This window comes from Cibotium barometz, chromosome 14 (genome assembly GCF_041138505.1).
Source record: "Cibotium barometz isolate CiBa-2024 chromosome 14, ASM4113850v1, whole genome shotgun sequence".
NCBI classification, from domain to species: Eukaryota; Viridiplantae; Streptophyta; class Polypodiopsida; order Cyatheales; family Cibotiaceae; genus Cibotium; species Cibotium barometz.
Genome location: NC_141059.1, coordinates 28,757,101 through 28,777,336, shown reverse-complemented (window position 1 = coordinate 28,777,336; position 20,236 = coordinate 28,757,101). Strand labels below are relative to the sequence as shown.

General features: G+C 42.8%; 1 protein-coding gene, 1 long non-coding RNA gene and 2 pseudogenes across 2 annotated transcripts; 2 read left to right on the top strand and 2 right to left on the bottom strand.

Moving 5' to 3' along the window:
- Positions 1-5,848: 5,848 nt before the first annotated feature.
- Positions 5,849-8,336, bottom strand: LOC147631904 (dammaradiene synthase pseudogene; annotated as a pseudogene).
- Positions 8,337-12,927: 4,591 nt separating this feature from the next.
- Positions 12,928-15,915, top strand: LOC147631903 (uncharacterized). The gene is made up of 4 exons (XM_086807973.1): positions 12,928-12,996; positions 13,116-13,160; positions 13,253-13,981; positions 14,837-15,915. The coding sequence occupies exons 3-4, from the start codon at positions 13,258-13,260 to the stop codon at positions 15,913-15,915; spliced, it is 1,803 nt and encodes a 600-aa protein (XP_086664099.1). The 5' UTR covers positions 12,928-12,996; positions 13,116-13,160; positions 13,253-13,257.
- Positions 15,916-16,404: 489 nt separating this feature from the next.
- Positions 16,405-17,126, bottom strand: LOC147631902 (uncharacterized). Its single transcript, XR_015267373.1, has 2 exons — positions 16,909-17,126; positions 16,405-16,873 (listed from the first exon to the last, which is right to left on the bottom strand). It is a non-coding gene; the product is annotated as an uncharacterized LOC147631902 (long non-coding RNA).
- Positions 17,127-17,301: 175 nt separating this feature from the next.
- LOC147631901 (dammaradiene synthase pseudogene) lies at positions 17,302-19,091 on the top strand (annotated as a pseudogene).
- Positions 19,092-20,236: the final 1,145 nt, after the last annotated feature.

The window sequence follows — 20,236 nt, the reverse complement described above, 5'->3', positions numbered from 1 at the left end:
TCTTATTATTTTGCTATTTTTAGCAAAACGACCAATCTAGCTTTTTCATCAAGCGTCTATCAATGAATCTTGCGTCCCACGTCTCGCTATTTCGAGGACTCTTTTCTTATTGACGTCTCTTATCTCTTGCGGCGGTCATCCTTATCTATGGTGTGCAGATTTTGTGATTTTATCTTATACGTCTTCTCGCAGATAGATATGGCTATGACTGTTCTCATCAATGGTTTTCCGTCTGGCCAACGTTCTATTCCTTCTTTTCAAGGCCAAGGGTTTCCCGGTTGGAAAGCAAAGATGCTGTTAATTCTTGAAGAAGGCGATGAGCTCTCAGATGTTGTTATTGGCAATTCTCTATGCCCGTCTCAGCCTACTATTCTGAATTCTGACAACGTTCTTATCACGGAAGGCCCTGTTTTTGATGCATGGCATCTTGCTTATATGGATTGGCAGAGGCATGATAAAGCAGCTCGTTGGTACATTCTTTCTGCTCTTAGTGATTCTCTCATGCTTGATGTGTATGACTTTCCTACTTCCCATGATGTATGGGAGTATCTTATAGCAAATTTTTAGAAAAAGTCTACAGAAACACTTTATTTGAGAGGTTTGCTTTCAAAGTTACAATATGAAGTTGGTACTGCTATGACGGGGCATATTGATTCTTTCAAATCTATTATTAATCAACTTGCTGCTACGGGTGATCCTGTTCCACGAAAGCAACTTATTACAATTCTTCTTGATATGATAAAGGATCCGTCTTATGACAACATTGTTACCATTCTTTCTAACAAGGACGGTCTTGATTTTGACCAAACTTGCATATCTTTGATTGAGTATTCTCAATGTCAACAACGACGTAGCGTTGGTCATGATGCAGCTATGTTTTCACAACAAGAGGAGCCTGAGTCACAACAGTTGGAACGGGCCTTTAATGTGTGAAGGCGTCCTTTTCAATGAGGCAACCGTAGAGGTGGTCGTGGTGGTGGTAGTTTCTCTCGTCTCAAATTTCCTAACAAGCATTGTTCTTACTGCAGTAGGAATGGTCATACTAAAGATGACTGTTGGGCACGTCAATATGATGAAGAACACAACATTACCACAAAACAACCACGTTTATCTAGAGATTATTCTTCTTGTGATTATTGTGGAAAATCTGATCATCCCTCTTCCATGTGCTTTAAGCGTCAATTTGATGTAGATCGAAATCGAGCATATGCAGCCGAGCATCATGATAATGGTGTGCCTGAAACAAGTTGTGTTTTATGTTCAGTTCCCCCAGACAGAATACTTTATGTACGTGATGGTTCACTTTTCATTATTGATTCTGGTGCTACAGGAAATATGACATATGAATCTAAGTGGCTACATAACTATCATTCTTTACCTGTTAAGCGTGTTGTTTATCTTGCTGATGATACAACTTGCCAAGTCAAGGGCATTGGAGATTTATATCTTGGCACTTTATCTTCTTCAACTCGAGTTTTACGAGGGGTTTTACATGTCCCAGAACTTCAACGTAATCTTCTTTCAGTTGCAAGACTTGTTGATCTTGGTTTGTTTGTTGGATTCGACCACACCAAATGCCGCATTGAGAAAGATGGACAGATTATTGCAACTGCTTCTCGTAATGGCAATTTGTTTGAGCTCTCTCTTAATGATGCAGGTGATCATGATTGCAAGATATGGCATCATCGCTTTGTTCATGCTGATTTCTCAAAGCTTCTTAATCTTCATCGTCAAGGTCTTGTACGCGGAATGGATCTTAACGCTCATCCTCATATGGGAATCTGTGAGTTTTGTGCTCTTGGCAAACACAATCTTAAACCCTTTCCTCTCTCGAATTCAGTTCATTCTCATGATTTGTTGGATCTTGTTCATACCGACATTTGTGGACCTTTGCCTCCATCGAGAACACAACATCGTTATTTCATTACGTTTATTGATGATTACTCACGGTATACAGTTGTTTTCTTGCTTTGAGAAAAATCCGAGGCGTTATCTGTTTTTAAGGAATTTCACAAGGCTGCCGAACTTCAAACTGGTCGTCGCCTCAAGAAACTTCGCAGCGATAATGGTGGAGAATATGTGTCTCGTGAGTTTGAGAGTTATTGTACGGACCATGGTATTCATCATGAACATACTATTCCATAGTCACCTCAACAGAACGGTGTTGCTGAACGTAAGAATCGCACTATTATCAATGCTATACGATGTATGCTGATTCATTCTGGGTTATCTGGTGTTTTCTGGAGTGAAGCTCTCTTGACAGTAGTCTTTGTTTAGAATCATCTTCCTACTACTGCTCCTTCTGGTAAGATACCCATCACAGCATGGACAGGTGAAATTCCTTCTGTATCTCATTTTTGAACCTTTGGATGTATTGCTTACATTCATGTTCTTAAAGAAACACGAGCAAATCTTGATGCTCCTGGGCTTAAAGTTATTTTTATTGGGTATTCTGACACTTCCAAAGGCTACAAATTCTATGACCTGTCCTTCAAGAAAGTGCTTGTGAATCGTGATGCTATTTTCAATGAACAGCTTATGGGCGGTACATGGTCCATGGATGATTCTGATGATACTAAATCTTTGCTTCAAGCTTTTCCATTCTTGTGTGATGATGAATCTTCTTCTATAGAGCAACTTTCCTCTTCACAACCATTGATTCCGAATGCTGTCATTGATGATGTTGACATTTTTATTGATCTGCCTATTGATTTTGAGCATGGTTCTTGTCATGTTTATGATGAAGATTTTGAGGCTAATGTTTTCTCTACTTCTGAAGATCTGGCCACGTACAGTGATGCTATATGTTCTCCACAAAAGGATCAATGGCAAGAGGCTATGGAAGCAGAGTACGATTCTCTTATCTCTAAAGGTACATGGATACTCACTGAGCTGCCTCCTGGCCGTACTGCCATTAAGTGTAAGTGGGTATATAAGACAAAATTTAAGGCAGATGGATCCTTTGACAAATTCAAGGTACGTTTAGCTGCCAAAGGTTATTCTCAAGTTGCTAGCGTTGATTATCATGAAACCTTTTCACCATTTGTTCGCATTACTAGTATTCGGGTTTTATTGGCATTTGCTGTTCAATTTGACTTAGAAATTCATCAGATGGACGTGCACAGAGCTTTCTTGAATGGAGATTTAAATGAAGAAATTTACATGGAACAGCCAGAAGGATTTGTTATTGCAGGTAAGGAAGATCTTGTTGCTCGTCTTCATAAGGCTTTATATGGTCTTAAACAAGCTTCACGGGCCTGGTACATCAAGTTTGATCTTTTCCTTACCTCCCATGGCTTTCTCTCTTACTCTTCTGATCCCAACTTATTTACCAAACACCAAAATGGTAGTTTTGTAATCCTTGCCCTTTATGTGGATGATACAATCCTTGTTTCCAATGATTTGGGATTTCTACACCAAAGTAAGTAGTTGTTATCTTCGGCATTTGATATGGTGGATCTTGGAGAGCTTCACTCGTGTCTTGGCATTCAGATTCAAAAGGATCGCAGCAAAGGTATTTTATTACTTCGACAGTCAAAGTTTATTGAAGATACTATTAAGAAGTTTGGTTTGGAATCTGCACATTCAGCAACTACTCCTTGTCTTGCGAGTTCCATGAAAAACACTTCTGATGGTGGTGGCCAGCTTGTTACAAATCAACCATATGCTAATTTGGTTGGATGTCTTCAAGTTGTTGGTTTGAACACTCGTCCTGACATTTTGTTTATTGCTAACTATCTCGGGCAACACCTTGCATGTCCTTCTCTTAAGCATTGGTCTTCAGCAAAGCGCGTGTTAAAATACTTGAAAGGCACTATAGATTATGGTTTGGTTTATCAACGACAATTCACATCCGACTCCATTCCATCTCTTTCTCTTTTGGATTACACAGATGCAGATTGGGCCAGCTCACATTTATCTATGCGATCTACTAGTGGCAATTGTTTCTTCATTAATGGTTGTCTTATTTCTTGGACCAGCAAGAAACAACGTTGTGTTGCAGTTTCTACAACCGAATCTGAATATGTTGCGGCATCACTTGCAGCTCGTGAACTCATTTGGCTTCGACAAGTGTTGACAGATATTGGCCATTCTCCTCTTTCTAGTACACCCTTGCGGTGTGATAATCAGAGTGCTATTAGTCTTGCAAAAGACTATGTCCAACATAACAAGTCAAAACATATTGCTGTGCATTACCATTATGTTCGATATACGCAAAGGCACTATCATGATTGAACATTGTCCAAGTGACCAGATGATTGCAGATATTCTTACCAAAGGTCTGAATGAGTCACGCTTCATTCTCTTGCGCTCAGAGCTTGGAGTTGCCTCGGGCTCACTCTTTCTAGATTAGGCTCTTTACTCTTATGGTAGCTTTGTACATATATCGTTGTAATCTTCTAGACACCATGCACTTTGCACATTTCACAATTGCACACTATGACCTCTTGGTCCTTTTGTATATTTGTACATAGATGCACAATGCACTTTCACATCATTACTTCTGGTTCATATTCTCACATTTGTATAGGGGCTTGGGTTTTTCCCTTGTACTCCCCAAGGGTTTTTTCATCCATAGCTAGAGACCCTTGTTTGAGTGGGGGTGTTGGAGCTCTATATATGGCTCACTCTACCTAACTTGGTCTCACCTATATATATGTATCTTGTCCTCAATATGAATCAGTCTTTGGGAGCGTATATGATGTGTCTCTTGTCTCGTCTCTTTCTCTCTACATTTCAACATATGTATGAATGTAGCTGTGTGCATATCTCCATGGGAATTTTAAAACTCCAAAATTTCTTTATTGAAGCATGGTTGTGGACACAGTTATGACCTCATCCTCGTATAGTGGTGCCGCAAAACGCTATGCAAGAAAAGTCAAATATTGAGTTTCATTTCCTTTAACTAGAGTGTACAAAGCTTGACATTAAACAATAATATTGCAATCGTTGTAACTAATCAAGAAGCTCACTTGGATGGGCCATTAGTTACCATAAAATGTGTGTTATTGAGTTGTTAAACTTCAACTAAAGCTAGATGGGAGCACCAAAGGCAATATAATATGAGAGGAGGCATGGATAGGAGCCTATGAGTGAAAAAAGAAGACATTCATTTTGGTTTCCTTAATGGAACGAAAACATCAATAAACAAAGAAACTAAAACATCTCCATACCTACAATTGCATTTTCCTCCATCATCGACTCCCCTTCTCGCTTATCCCTTTGGCTCCCTATTCGCAAGGCAGCACGTGGTGCAATGCGTTAGTCAACATAACAGTTTGGCCATTCCTAGTCGGCGCAATAAATGTAATGTGCTACCACTGCTGCAACTACAGCCACAGTTCGTAAAAGAAACAAAAAGGATGCCTAGGAACCCTGCATCCTTCTGTTTCTTTTATGTGCGGCGTGAAGAAGCGATGCCTAAGAACCTTGCATCACATCTAGGAACATAACTGCATGCTAGAATATATTTCTTTGTAATAAAAAAAAACTGGTATTATAATCAGATGAAAGTGTAATAAATGACACTTTTAATATATTTCTTTTAGTCAACAAAAATAAAAAATATCTATGGCTCTATTTTTTCTTCCTCTTTTCTAAATTGTGAGAGTTTTATTTTTTTCAAAGAGTAGAGAGAGAATAGAACTAATAGGGTGGCTTCAGAAGGGGATCATACACGCCGAAATAATAAATTGTGAGAGTTTTGTTTTTCTCAAAGAGTAGAGAGAGAATAGAGCTAGTAGCTCTAGTAGGGTGGCTTCAGAAAGGGACCATACACAGAAAGATGCCCGAAATAATAATAAGAGGCGTGAAATATAGTTATGCAAGAAAAGCCAGTTCCAGCCTTTCAAGAGGATAAAGGCATAATTTTCTTAGCTTGAAGCAGACAAGAACGGTATCGTGCAAGAGCCGTGAGAGTGAAATGCTGGGCGTAAAAGTGATACCTGTGGTAGAAATGACCAGGAAAGCCTGTTCCTGTGAAGGAAGCCTCGTACCAAGATCCATCTTTTCTTTGGGTGGTTAAGAGGTATCTGACTCCATGTTCAATGGAATCTACCTCATATTTTCCTAGAGCATCTCCTGCAGCCAATAATCCTATAACTGCCCATGCGGTTTGAGAAGGAGTGCTTCCATATCCGGTCTGCTCTTTGAGGGCGGCAGGGTGGTTGTAGCTGTAGCATGTTTCACCCCACCCTCCATCTCCTATACTGTTGTTAGTGTTCTGCACTTGAACTAGCCATTTGGCTCCTCTTGAGATTTCTTCTTCATGAGTGGAGGGTGCCACGACGGATAATGCAACCAGCACGCCGCACGTGCCGTAGATGTAGTTAACGCCCCATCTTCCGAACCAGCAGCCTTCTTTCTCCTGCTCTTTTCTGAGGTAGGCGAGGCCTGTAGAGATGGACTCCGGGGGTGGCAAAGGAGCGTTGAAGTTGCCGTGCTGTAATCTGCCCACCATTTCCAGGACTCTAGCAGTGACATCGGAGGTGTTGGGGTCGATCATAGCTTTCAGGTCACCGTAAGGGGTGGTGGACTTGAGCCAGTCCTGGTCATTATCTTTGTCGAACGCCGCCCAGCCGCCGGCTTTGCACTGCATGGAGGTGATCCACTTGACGGAGCGAGCAATGGCCCCCTGTTTGACGCTCTTATTGGGGAGTTCGAAGGCATCCAGGGCCATGACGACAACCGTGCTGTCGTCCACGTCGGGGTACCATCTGTTGAAGAACTCGAATGCCCAGCCGCCCGTGAAGCCGGAGTTATTCTTGAAGGACCAATCTCCATGCTGGGTAATCTGCTTCTTGAGTAGCCACTCCCCAGCCCGCTGGAGGGCCGGATGATCAGGCGGCATCTCGGACTCAACCAGCGATCTGAAAACAAGCACCGTGTCCCACACAGGCGACACGCACGGCTGCTCAGCGGTCTCCATTGAGAAGTCTTTTAGGGCGAGCAGGCTCCTGTGCATCACCGGATCAGTCACCTCGTGCCCGAGCGTCTTCATACACAGCATAGAGTAGAACATGGCCGGAAAGATCCCCGCCCAATCACCCGAGTCCTCCTGCCTCTCCACCACCCACTTCTCCGCCGCTCTGAGCCCCCTCTCCCTGAACGGCACCAACCCCCACCTCTCCGCCACCTTGAGAGCGTAATCCACCACCACAAGGAAGTCCGTCCAATCGCCTCTGAAGGGTGCGGTCACGCGCGCTTGCTTCCTCCCTTCCACATACAGCTCGTCCAAGCACACCGCCGGAATACAGGCTTCTTATCAAACACCACAATCAAAGGCACTGTGCATGACCTCGCCCAGCTAGACATTTCATATATGTTTGTCAAAAACCAGTTCGGCAACAACGCCAACCAAGCTGGCAAAGAAGGTATCCCCCTCCAATCAAAGCGCCCCAGCATAGCCAAACAAAGCTTGGTGAAAATCCTAGCCTTTGTCAGACCTCCTCTGTTAAGGATAAATTTCAAAGCGTTCTGCAGTGCTGGGTCTGTAACAGGAACGTTCAGCAAACGCAGTGCCATGTAAGCTTCTATCGAGAGACTCAACTCACCACCATCTCCATAGAAAAGCTCCCACCCGCCATGGCTGCGCTGGTTTTTCCTTATGTAATTCTCCATCTTGTGGACTGGATAGTTACGATCAATGCCCAATATCTTGAACAAGAGGACGGTTTCAGCAGTGATGGAAACATTGCACTCTAATTCTGCCCACCAGTAACCTTCTGGGTACTGTTGGGAAAGCAGCAGATCTTGGCTGCGCTTGATGGCCTCATCTAAAGTCGGGTTTTCTCCACCCATTGCACCTTTAATGGCTTCCGCTTCATTGTAAAACTCTTGACTGTATGGCAACATCTTTGCTCACGACTATACGCACACCACTAATACCCTGCATGCAGCTCATGAAAGAAACAAGCAAATTTCTAGATTAGAAATATATATGCACAATCCAATTGATAATTATAAAGAAATATTCTTAAATAAGACAAATAATTACAGATAATCATCTCTTGATCGGTTCCCGAATCAGTAAGATTGTTAAATAATGATAAAGTTAATTCAATCTCATCGGTCTGATCTGCAAGTTGCAGAAGAGAGACGACTACATTCAAAGCAAGCGAGACCACTAGTTTCTAATTTCAATTTTCAACTATCCAAAAGTGGAATGTGCAAACCTGAAAAGTTTTACATTTTCTGAAAGATTCTCTAAATGTCAATATATATACTCTATAAATGCTCATATAACGTGGATTGAAAACACGCTATCCAAACAAGGTTCTCAAATCATGGTCTAAGTGCTCACTCCTCTTCTACATCTCCATAGCTTACTAAAGTGTAGAAGTTATAATGGACGCCTACAAAAGAGCTAAAGTTTAACACCATTAAATCTAAAGTGTAGAAGTTATAATGGACGCCTACAAAAGAGCTAAAGTTTAACACCATTAAATCTAAATCTAGCAAAACATGTGATGAGTGAAACAGCTTCAAAATAGTGTTCACGAAAGACCGAGGTTTAGTGTCAGGTGAATGGCAAATTTTGAAAAATAACCTTCAAATTTCAAAATAACAATTCACAAAAACTTACAAATTTTAAGGGATTTTAGTTATAATTTTGCTAAAAACTTTTAAATTTAAGAAAAAACCTACAAAAATTTGAGGTTGATAGTTTTTTGAATTGTTGAGAAAAATGTTTTCTGCAGGTGATAAATAATTAATTCAGAATTAGAGAAGATTACTTAAGTACTCCTCAAAGGACTACTTTGTATGCCTGCATGTACAACATCTTCAAAGCCTGAAAACAACCCAGGGACTACAATATGAATGAGATTAGTGCGGTAACACGAATGTTGTGTCTAAGCTAAATACAGAAGTTGGAATCATTCATTGTGAATCCCTAGTGAATTGACACGTTGATTAAGTCTCGAAGGCTAAATTTTAAAATTCTAATTAGTGGATTTAGTGTAAGTGTACTGATGAGCTGACTACAGTCGACCACCACTTCGTATATGTCCTTAAACTATAGAGTTTAATGTTTAAACTGATCTAAAGATATAGCTAAGTGAGCATGGATGCGTAAGTCTGTTTGTTACAACACTCCATGGCCCAATTATTAGACTAACAGCTAGGAGATTGAAGATTCTATCATATCTTCAACTCTGCACATAGTATCGTTTGGTATCGCACTACAACAAAGTACATAATCAATTCGCTGAAATCCAAATTGATGTCAGGGTGACAAGTGGCAAAAGCATAATCAATCAAATCATCTAAATAAAAAAGAAGGTTTTATTAAACCCAAACTGCGAGGGTAGCAGAAAAACATCATTGCAGGATTGGATGGAAAAATCTCTAAAGTTAAAAGGAAAATTAGGCAAACATGCCTATCATTCCAGTAGGATTGCATGGAAAAATCTTCAAAGTTAAAGGAAAATTAGGCATATGTCTGTTGAATAATGTGGAACAAAAACCGTAGTAATATTAAAAACAAGGTACGTGGAATCTGTACGTATGAGCGCCATTGAAGGAAAGGCAAGGGCAAATATATGAAGTTAATTCTGTTAGGAAAATGTCGTCAGCTAGACCCCTTAATCTGGCAGTCTGTCAGATGTCTCCTGTTGTGGCATGTCTAGAAAAAAAGGAATGAAGCCCTCTTTGGCATAAAAATTAATCACAATTTCTTTCTATTTCTTGACAGCATTCTCAAGCTGATCAAGCGAGTCCAACCCATCTTCCTCAAAATAGACTTTGATAAAGCCTATGATAGAATAGACTGGTCGTTCCTCTTCCAATCCCTTCAAGATATTGGTCTCAATAGGAAATTCATAAAGTATGTCCAAACCTTGCTTGGAAATGCTTCTTCCAAGGTGGCTATCAATGGGTCTCTTACTGGTGCCTTTCCTCTGAGGAAATCTATAAGGCAAGGCTGTCCCCTGTCCCCTCTTCTTTTTGCTATTGTTGCGGATGCTCTGGGATGGCTTGTTAACAAGGATATAACTGATAATAATATCAAGGGTATTGAGATCCCCAACAGGACTGATCCTTTATGTCTGCAGCTTTTTGCTGATGACACGAATGTGCTGCTCCGGAATGAAGTGCAGACTGCTGCCCACTTTATGTCCTGCCTGAAGACCTTCTGCCTTGCTAGTGGCTCGCAGATAAACCACTCCAAGACCAGCTTCAGAGTCTTTGAAGGGGTGCCTCTCCCTCGATCCTGTCCGCTGGTTGTAAGAGTATCCCGGATGGTGTTGTGTTCAGACTTCTAGGAATCCCCATGGGCTTTAACATCTCTTCCAAACAAAGGTGGGACTATGTGCTTGATAAACTCAAGAATCAGGTCAAGAAATGGAGTCACATCAACACAGGGGTGGCATCAAGAGCCTTTGTCCTCAATCACTTCATTATCCCCTCTGTTGTTTACTTCCTGGCCTCTTGGAGACCCTCTGAGACCCAACTCCAATCCCTTAACTCGATCATGGGGAATTTCTGTGGGGGGGATCTCTGGAAAGTAAGAGGATCAGCAAAGTAGATTTTCAGACATGTTGCTTGGAAAAAGAGCAAGGGGGTCTTGGCATCATCAACATTGGTTTGCTTGCTGAGAAGCTTGCAGCTAAATGGGTGCATAGAGCCATCTTGTCTAATGATGTTTGGGCAGACTTACTCAAAAGGGATATTAATAAATTTTGGCTCAAAGGTAAAAGATCTTGGAAGGGTTTCTCTCTCAATGAAGTTTTGTTCTCAAAGGCCTATCTCTCCCCTATAGGCAGCAAACTGTGCTGTAGGATGTGGGAGTCTTGGATGAAATACAAAAAGCTCTTCTGTTTCCAAACCTTTACTAAGAGAGGTAGGTATGCCTATGCTGCTGACTCTGTGTGGTTTGGGCATCTCGTGTCTCCGATCTCCAATGAATAGGTCCAGACCAGTCTTTCTTGTTTCAAAGCTGGTATAAAGGTTTGGGGTGACTTATGTGACTCAACTGGCATATTAAACAGGGAACAACTCTGCAATAAATTCATCTTATCCCGTGGTGGAGTTGAGTTGGTCATTCAGAGGTGTAATGCTCTTAAGGTTTCCATTCCCCCGGGGCTGATTTGTGACTGTATTACCTTTTCTAAAGCCATCCGGTGGGGCGACTCCAGTAATCTTGTCAAGTTACCTAACACTTTTCATGCAAGGAATCTGATTCTTAAGCTCAATAAGAGATGGTCCTTGGCCTGGAACAAACATCAATGGGCCTTCCGATTTAATCTTATTTGGGCCTTCGCTCATGAAAGAAAACACGCCATTTTGGCCTGGCTGGTCATGCACAAAGCGACCTGGACCCTTGAGAAGGCCGTGAAGTTTGGACATGGGAACGGCCTTTGTCCCCGCTGTAATACCAAGCTGGAAACTGTCCCCCATCTCTTCTTCTCTTGCCCAGACACTAGACAATTCTTGGATGTTCTGAACAAGGCCTTTAAGAAAATTAGGAAAATCCCTTTGAGTTGGAAAGAAATCCTCCTAGGAGAATGCCACTCTATGGACCCCTTAACGTGGCAGTCCGTCAGAATTCTGTTTCTTTGGCATGTATGGAAGCAACGTAATGAAGCGCTATATGAAATTAAAACTAATCACCACTTTTATCTTTTTCTTGACAGTGTTCTCAAGCTTATCCATCGACTCCAGCTGAGTGGTGTTTCCATGGAGGTGGACCGGTGGCAAGACCTACCTTGGAGGAAATGGAAGAGATTCCATGTCTCCTCGCATAGCCAAACAAAGGAAGTTATGATACAAGGGCTCCATGTGGAATGTCAAAGAAGGCTGCAGAATTCCGAGTTCTACGTCTAGGCTTCAGAGAGCTTTTGTGGGGTTCTTTAAGCCCTCATGGCCTCAATTTTCTGCTCATGATATTCTACCAACCTCTCAGTCAAGCTCCACTGGGGCTGGCTGGCCACTGCCTAGTGCCTCAATCTGTGCTTCAGGATTTGTCTGTCAAACTGGTGCATCAGAATTGTTATGTTACAGTGTTTCTTGGCCTCAATCTTCTGCTCATTATGTTTCATCATCCTCTCTCACGAATTAGAAGAGGGGCTGGCCGCCGAGAACTGATACATCAGGATTTTCTGCTGCAGTGTCTCTGTTGTTCCTTTTCTGAAGATCTTTACCTTTACTGGTGCTAGCTGGCCGAACAGTTCATGATATGATTTAGTACAGTTTCTGTTTTTGTTTCAGGGTTTTTACCCTCTTTTTCTGAAGGTTTCATCAGGTCGTAGTGTCTCCCCATGGACCTTCCACATGGGATCTTGTAACCATATTTTTTTTAATATATTCCACCGTTTTAACTTTTAAAAAAAAAGAAAAAGAAATAATGTCAGTTTTTAAGGTACAGTACAAGGATAATAATTTTTGACGCCTTCAAAATGACAGATTTAGTATAGTAAAAATAATGTATGTCGGTTCTTTTACTTTATTCTTTTACGGTCATTCAATGTAAGTGGCCAAAATGCCCAAAAACAGGTAACCCCACCCAAATATTAAAAGCTGAAAGTAGCGTACTAGCGTGTTGCTAGTTTTAGGCCCGGTTCAGATAAGGCGGCAGCCAAGCTGCCGCCTGCCTGCCATCCAATCGCAGAGTGCCATGGGGCACTCTGCGTTCACAGCGGGCGGTGGAAATCCACCCCCCCGCTGTCCACATCATGGAAGAAGGCCGTTGAAAATGTGCCGACCCCCCCCCTCGCCCAAAACGGCTTCCAGACGGATGTTTTTCAGAAACGGCCTTTTTCCAAAATTTTGGAATTGCTGCTGTTTCCAAAATTTCCAAAAACGGAATCCCAACGGATATTTTTTTCAACGGCCTTTTTTCCAACGGCCACTTTCCACTTTCAACGTTCATTTTCCAACGTCCCTCCCCCCAACACCCTTCAATTTCCTATAAATTAGAGGGTCTACCCTGTGAGATTTTGTACCCTCTAGAATTTCTAGAGAACATAATAATAAGCTTCACAATTTCCATTCTCCAAGGTGCTTTTACATGCACTTCAATCATGCTTTCTTTTTATCCACCCATTTACCTTTCTTTTAATGTTTTTGTGGTACACTTGCCATGATTTTGACATTGTGTGCTTTTGTTTTTCTTTTAGGGGTGTGCGAAAAGGGCGGGAGGCAACGTGAAGCGAGCGCATAAGGTGACCCCTCACAAACCGCATTTCCATTATCATGACTAATGTATGTGTTTTTATTTTATGTGGTGCTAATATTCTCTTCGTGTTCCATGTAGGTACTATGGATTCCAACACGAGCCATGAATTTGATTCATCGCAACAACGCGGCGACGATGATCCTATTTTCTCCCAAACTCCTCTCCCGCACTCTAATTTCTATTCATTTCCCCCTCCTCCTTTTCATGTGCCACCTCATGGCTTCCAAGCCATGCTCAATTCTCCTTCCTTTTCTCCAAACTCTCCCTTCATGTTTCGCCCCCCCCATTCACCTATGGTAGCGCAACCTCCTAATCGATCATCCCCCCTAGGTATCCCAAACATGGGTTCCATTCCCAATTCCCTAGGAAGCCAACCATCACCCAACTCACTCAATAACCCCCCTTTATCTTCTCAACCAAAGCGAGTTCGTGGCATGAGGAAGGAGCCTAGCAATGAGGAGATTGTGTTAGAGACCCAACCTGCGCCAAAGAAACCCAGGAACTCCAAAAAGAAGGTGGTGGTGGACTTGGGGGAAGATGACGACAACGACAATAAGAAAAGCAAGTGGCAAGAATTTTGGGTTGACCAACTCATTCATGTCAGGGGGGGCATGAGTGAGGAGTTCAACAATCCTGGGAAACAAGGGGTCAACTTGTGGGCAAAGGTGGCCACAAAGCTAGCCGGCATTTACCCTGATTTCAATAAGGATAGTGAAAGTTGTCGCAAGAAGTGGCAAGCGGTGCTAGCAAAATATAGAGTGGACAAAGCTCACAACTCGGTATCTGGCAATGACAGGAGGCACACATGTAAATGGTTCGATGTGGTGGATGAGTATTACCACGATAGAGCCACGGTCACTCCTCTTAGCCACGCTTCTTCATCAACAATGGATGATGCTACTTTCCCTGGCGGTGACAAGGATGAAGTAACTATAGCACAAGATGACGAGAAGCCACAAGCACCCATGTCCTCAAGTCGTCGAGTGACTCCCAAGTATGAGGAATCTTTGGCCACAATGGCCGATACTGGGAAACATCTATTGGACCATCTCAAGGAGACCTCTAGCCAAAATGTTGCCTTGGAGAGGGAGCGACTGAAGATATTGGCAGGATTGCATGCCACAATGAGTGAATTCCTTAAGGAAGGAAGGGGGGGCAACAAGTAGCCTTGGCGGAGGAAATTCTTGTTATTATTATTGTATGAGTTTATAAAGTTTGGGATCTCGACGTTGCTTTGTTCCTATGCGTTGTATGGATTTATGAATGTTTCTATTGTCCTAAGAAGCATGTTAAGCTGAGAATTTAATATGTATCAACTTGTTTTGGATTTGCAGGTGACAATGGGCATGTCCAAAGACATTGCACTCTATTGTGCGTGGTTGTGTTCTATAGCGATCTATGAATTGCTTAAAGGACCAAGCATGCACAATGATGAGTGCATAGTGCAGACTTGGTTGCATGTTACCGAATGCATGGCACGATCTGTGAGGTTGAGGAAGATTGCGAACCGTAGGAGGGGTCATGAACACAGACAAGCGTGGGCATATCCACGGCCTCAAGGCTTTGTAAAATGCTATCTCCTAAGTGCTTATAGTGCTACCATGTTCAAGCGGCGTCTTAGGGTTAGCAAATAAACCTTTCATTACCTTTGTGGGAGTCTAGCACCATTCATGCAAAAGAAAACCACAAACTTTCGTGCGCCTGTGTCTATTCAAGATAGGGTAGCCATTGCTCTAAGCAGACTTGCTACAGGAGATGGACTACTGGGCCTTGGTGACACCTATGGTTGCACTAAGAGCACATGTTGTGAAATAATCCTTGCATTTTCCAAGGCAATTGTGAAATCGGGTCTCCGGAATATGTACATAAGATGGCCTTCAAGATCTCGGCTAGCAACTTTAGCACGAGAGTTTGAGGCACTTAGGGAAATTCCCTACGTCGTTGGTGCGATAGATGGTTCTCACATCCCCATCATTGCACCCCGTGACAACCATGTTGACTACTTCAATCGGAAAGGGTTCCACTCTATTTTGCTACAACTAACAGTAGCCGCCAATTGCTCAGTATGGAATTATGATGTCGGTTGGGCCGGATCAGCGCATGACTCCTTGAACTTCTCCAGAAGTGATATAGGGCAAGCATGTGCAAGGGGCGAGCTGGGTAACTATTGTTTGGTTGGCGACTGTGCTTACCCCGCACGGCCATACATGTTAGTGCCTTTCAAAGGATGCAAGGAAGGGTTGACACGTGTAAAGTACCATTGGAATTTCATTCAATCGAGCACAAGGATGCCAGTTGAGAGAGCGTTTGGTATGCTCAAGGCAAGGTTTCGCATCTTGCTAAAAAGATGTGACATGAATCTACGTCATGTCCCAGATCTTGTTGCGGCTTGTCTTGTGCTACACAACATTTGTATCCAACATGGAGAGTCTTTTGATATGGAGTGGGTACGTGAGGCGGAAGCAGAATTGGCAGCATGCTCTGGACGTGTAGAAGAGGATCGAAGAGCAATAGCTACCTCCATGAGGGAGCTTCAAGCAATACGTGAAGTTGACATAGAGGATGCAATGGAGCGCGCTCAAGGAGGCAATGAAGGGGGTGCGAGTGACCTTGGAGTTGGCTCGGAGCCGCGAGATAGTCTTGCCCGAACAATGTATAGAGAGCAAGCAAGGATGAATGTCCTACAAGTTTTTGGAAGGGCGGCTTTAGAGGAGCTGGACTCACCTACCAACTCTGATTAAGCTTTTGTAATACAAGTCTTTTGTCTGGCTTATTGTGGTTTGTAGTGTGGCTTCTTCTTTATTTTTGTAGTTACACTATGCTTTGTGGACATAATATAGCTTTGTTCTATGGTTTTTGGTATGGTGTTTACTCTTTCTTCCGCCGCCCCCCAGTGTTCACAGTGGGCGGCGGAAGAAGTCAGGCTCCCTTTTACTTCCCCCTCCCCATGTGAACACTTGGACGGCGGAAGTGTGCATTTTGTAAGAGTTCCACCTGGAAAAGTGTGTTTGAGAGTATGTTTTCCGCCGCTCCAATGTGAACCCGCCCTTATCATCAGAGGTTAGGACCCAAACTCTTCCACCTACTTCATTGATCATATTGATGATCATCTCCAGGCTCCCAGCGACTGTAGTGACCCGCGTTAAACTGCACTTGAAGGTGGTCTTTATATAAGTTCTATCGATGATCATGATTTCCAGGCCTGCTCCCACCGAGTACTGTTGTGACCCCCGTTTAACTGTTCGACATGAAGGTCTTCTAAGAGCTCTCTTATTACGGGAAGCCATTGAAGTTGATGCCTTCATATTGCCAATAATCCTGTCCTCACTGTGATTGCAAAGTTCTGGCCTTCTTCCTTCTTTTATCCAGGTCCGTGTAGTCTATGCCTTCATATATTTGCCCTTGCCTTTCCTTCAATGCTCGTATGTATGGATTCCACGTGCCTTCTTTTTAATATTACTACGGTTTCTGTTCCACATTTAAACAGACATATGCCTAATTTTCCTTTTAACTTTGAGGATGTTTCCATGCAATCCTGCATTGATCCTAATTTTCCTTTTAACTTTAAAGATTTTTCCATCCAATCCTGCAATGATAGGCATGTTTTTCTGGTACCCTAGCAGTTTGGCTTTAATAAAACCTTCTTTTTTATTTAGATGATTTGATTGAAGCCGTTTGGATAGCGTGTCATTTGAGAACCTTAGTAAGCTTATCCAAACGTGTCATTTGAGAACCTTAGTAAGCTTAGTAAGCTATGGAGATGCAGAAGAGGAGTGAGCACTTAGTCCATTTGAGAACCTTGTTTGGGTAGCGTGTTTTCAATCCACGTTTTATGAACATTTATAGAATATATATATTGACATTTACAGAATCTTTCAGAAAATGTAAACCTTTTCAGGTTTCCACATTCCACTTTTGGATAGTTGAAAATCGAAATTAGAAACTAGTGGCCTCTCTTCTGCAGCTTGCAGATCAGACCGATGAGATTGAATTAACTTTATCATTATTTAACAATATTCTCTGTAATTATTTGTCTTCTTTAAGAATATTTCTTTATAATTATCAATTAGATTGTGCATATATATTTCTAATCTAGAAATATGCTTGTTTCTTTCCAATCTTACTCCATGCTGTGTATGAAGACGCTCGGGCACGACGTCACGAATCCGGTGATGCACAGGGGCCTGCTCGCTCTAAAAGACTTCTCAATGAGACGGCTGATCAGTACTGGGTGCAGCCGTGCGTGTCGCCTGTGTGGGAGACGGCGCTTGTTGTCAGATCGCTGGTTGAGTCCGGGATGCCGCCTGATCATCCGGCCGGGGAGTGGCTACTCAAAAAGCAGATTACCCAGCATGGAGATTGGTCCTTCAAGAATAACTCCGGCGTCACGGGCGGCTGGGCATTCGAGTTCTTCAACAGATGGTACCCCGACGTGGACGACAGCGCGGTTGTCGTCATGGCCCTCGACGCCCTCAAACTCCCCAATGATAGCGTCAAGCAAGGGGCCATTGCTCGCTCCGTCAAGTGGATCACCTCCATGCAGTGCAAAGCCGGCGGCTGGGCGGCCGTCGACAAAGATAATGACCAGGACTGGCTCAACTCCACCCCTTACACCTCGGATGTCACCGCCAGAGTCCTGGAAATGGTGGGCAGATTAAAGCACGGCAGCTTCAACGCTCCTTTGCCGCCCCCGGAGTCCATCTCTAGAGGCCTCGCCTACGGCAGAAAAGAGCAGGAGAAAGAAGGCTGCTGGTTCGGAAGATGGGGCGTGCTGGTTGCATTATCTGCCGTGGCACCCTCCACTCATGAAGAAGAAATCCCAAGAGGAGCCAAATGGCTAGTTCAAGTGCAGATGGAGTATGGGGTGAAACATGTTACAGCTACAATGCCTTCAAATAGCAGACCGGTCACCGGCACTCCTTCTCAAACCGCATGGGCAGTTACTGGATTATTGGCTGCAGGAGATGCTCTATACTCTAGGAAAAGGCTGAGGATAAGAAGCAAGCCCCCCGGGCCCCCCCCCCTCCCCCTTATCTGTAGCGGGGCCGGCAGAGAAAAGTACCATTACAACAACGTTATGTACCTTTTCAAAAAGGTGTTCTCCAACAACTACGATGTAGTGCGGTGGATAGAGCTGAAATATGGGTACTGTGTCGTGCACGTGGCTTCGAAACTTAAATTGCACAACCATTTACCCTACACATCCTATATGAATTACACTCACATGCTATATGATTGCACTTGAGTGTGCGTATACATGCAGGTTCTCCCACACCCTCATTTTTACATGAGGGCGAGGTCCACACTTAGAGAAAAATTCTAAGTGTAAGTGCCTACATGTGGCATGCATAGGCAAGTGTAAACACAAGTACATGCACCGAAAAAAATTCTTGGCTATCCACAGAAATCCGGCCGAGAAGTGGGCTCCACCAAGGGGCAGAAAAGACAAGGGGAGGAGCTTGGGATCTATCCTCAGCCGAAAAGGTAGATTCCATTGAACACGTCAGATACCTCTTAACCACCCAAAGAAAAGATGGGTCTTGGTACGAGGCTTCCTTCACAGGAACATGCTTTCCCGGTCATTTCTACCTCAGTTATCACTTCTACGCCCCCAGCATTTCACTCTCACGGCTCTTGCACAATACCGTTCTTGTCTGCTTCAAGCTAAGAAAATTATGCCTTCATCCTCTTGAAAGGCTAAAACTAGATTTTCTTGCATAGCTATATTTCACGCCTCTTATTATTATTTCGGGCCTCTTTCCATGTATGATCCCCTTCTGAAGCCACCCTTTTAGAGCTACGAGCTCTATTCTCTCTCTACTCTTTGAAAAAAATAAAACTCTCACAATTTAGAAAAGAGGAAGAAAAAATAGAACCATAGATATTCTTTATTTTTGTTGACAAAGAGAAATATATTAAAAGTGGCATTTATTACACTTTCATGTGATTATAATACTAGTTTTTTTTTTACAAAGAAATATATTCTAGCATGCAGTTATGTTCGTAGATGTGATGGAAGGGTCTTAGGCATCACTTCTTCACGCTGCACATAAAAGAAATAGAAGGACGCAGGGTTCCTAGACATCCTTTCTATTTGTTTATCGAATTGTGGCTATAGTTGCAGCAGCATAAGCACACTTTATTTATTGTGTCGATTAGGAATGGCCAAATTGCTATGTTCATTAACGCATTGCACCACCTGATGCCTTGCAACAAATAGGGAGCCAAAGGCATAAGCGAGAAGGGAGGTCGATGATGGAAGAAAATGCAATAGTAGGCATGCAGATGTCGTTTTAGTTTCTTTGTTTTTTAATGTTTTCGTTCCAAGGAAACCAAAAAAGACATCAAATAATTAATCGAATGTCTTCTTTTTTCACTCATAGCCTCCTATCCATGCTATCCATGCCTCCGCTCTCATTATCTTGCCTTTGGTACTCCCATGTAGCTTTAGTTGAAGTTTAACAACTCAATAACACACATTTTATGGTGACTAATGGCCCATCCAAGTGAGCTTCTTCTTGATTAGTTACAACAATCGCAATATTATTGTTAGTTACAATGATCGCAATATTATTGTTTAACGTTGAGCTTTATACACTCTAGTTAAAGGAAATGAAACTCAATATTTGATTTTTCTTACATAGCTTTTCGTGGCACCGCTATGAGGGCATAAATGTTTCCACAACCATGCCTCAATAAAGGAATTTTGGAGTTTTAGAATTCCCGTGTAGATATGCACATGGCTACATTCGTACATATAGTCATGGGCATAACCGCATGCATAGAGAGCAGGTTTGGGTAATTCGACATCACACCCATTGGACACTGGATGGGTGTGACGTGTGTTGCCACCCATTCTTTTTTTGCATAGTGCCAAAGGAGCTCTCTATGCAAAAAAAGAACAAGTTTGGATAGGATGTCACACCTATCTGGCAACCAATGGAGGTGAAATTTTGTGAGTGGTTCCATGGGGTCACTCTCCTCCCACTTGCAGAGTTTCACCCCTAGTGTGACGGTGTGTTGCTACCCGCTCTTTTTTGCATAGTGCCCAGCGAGACCCTT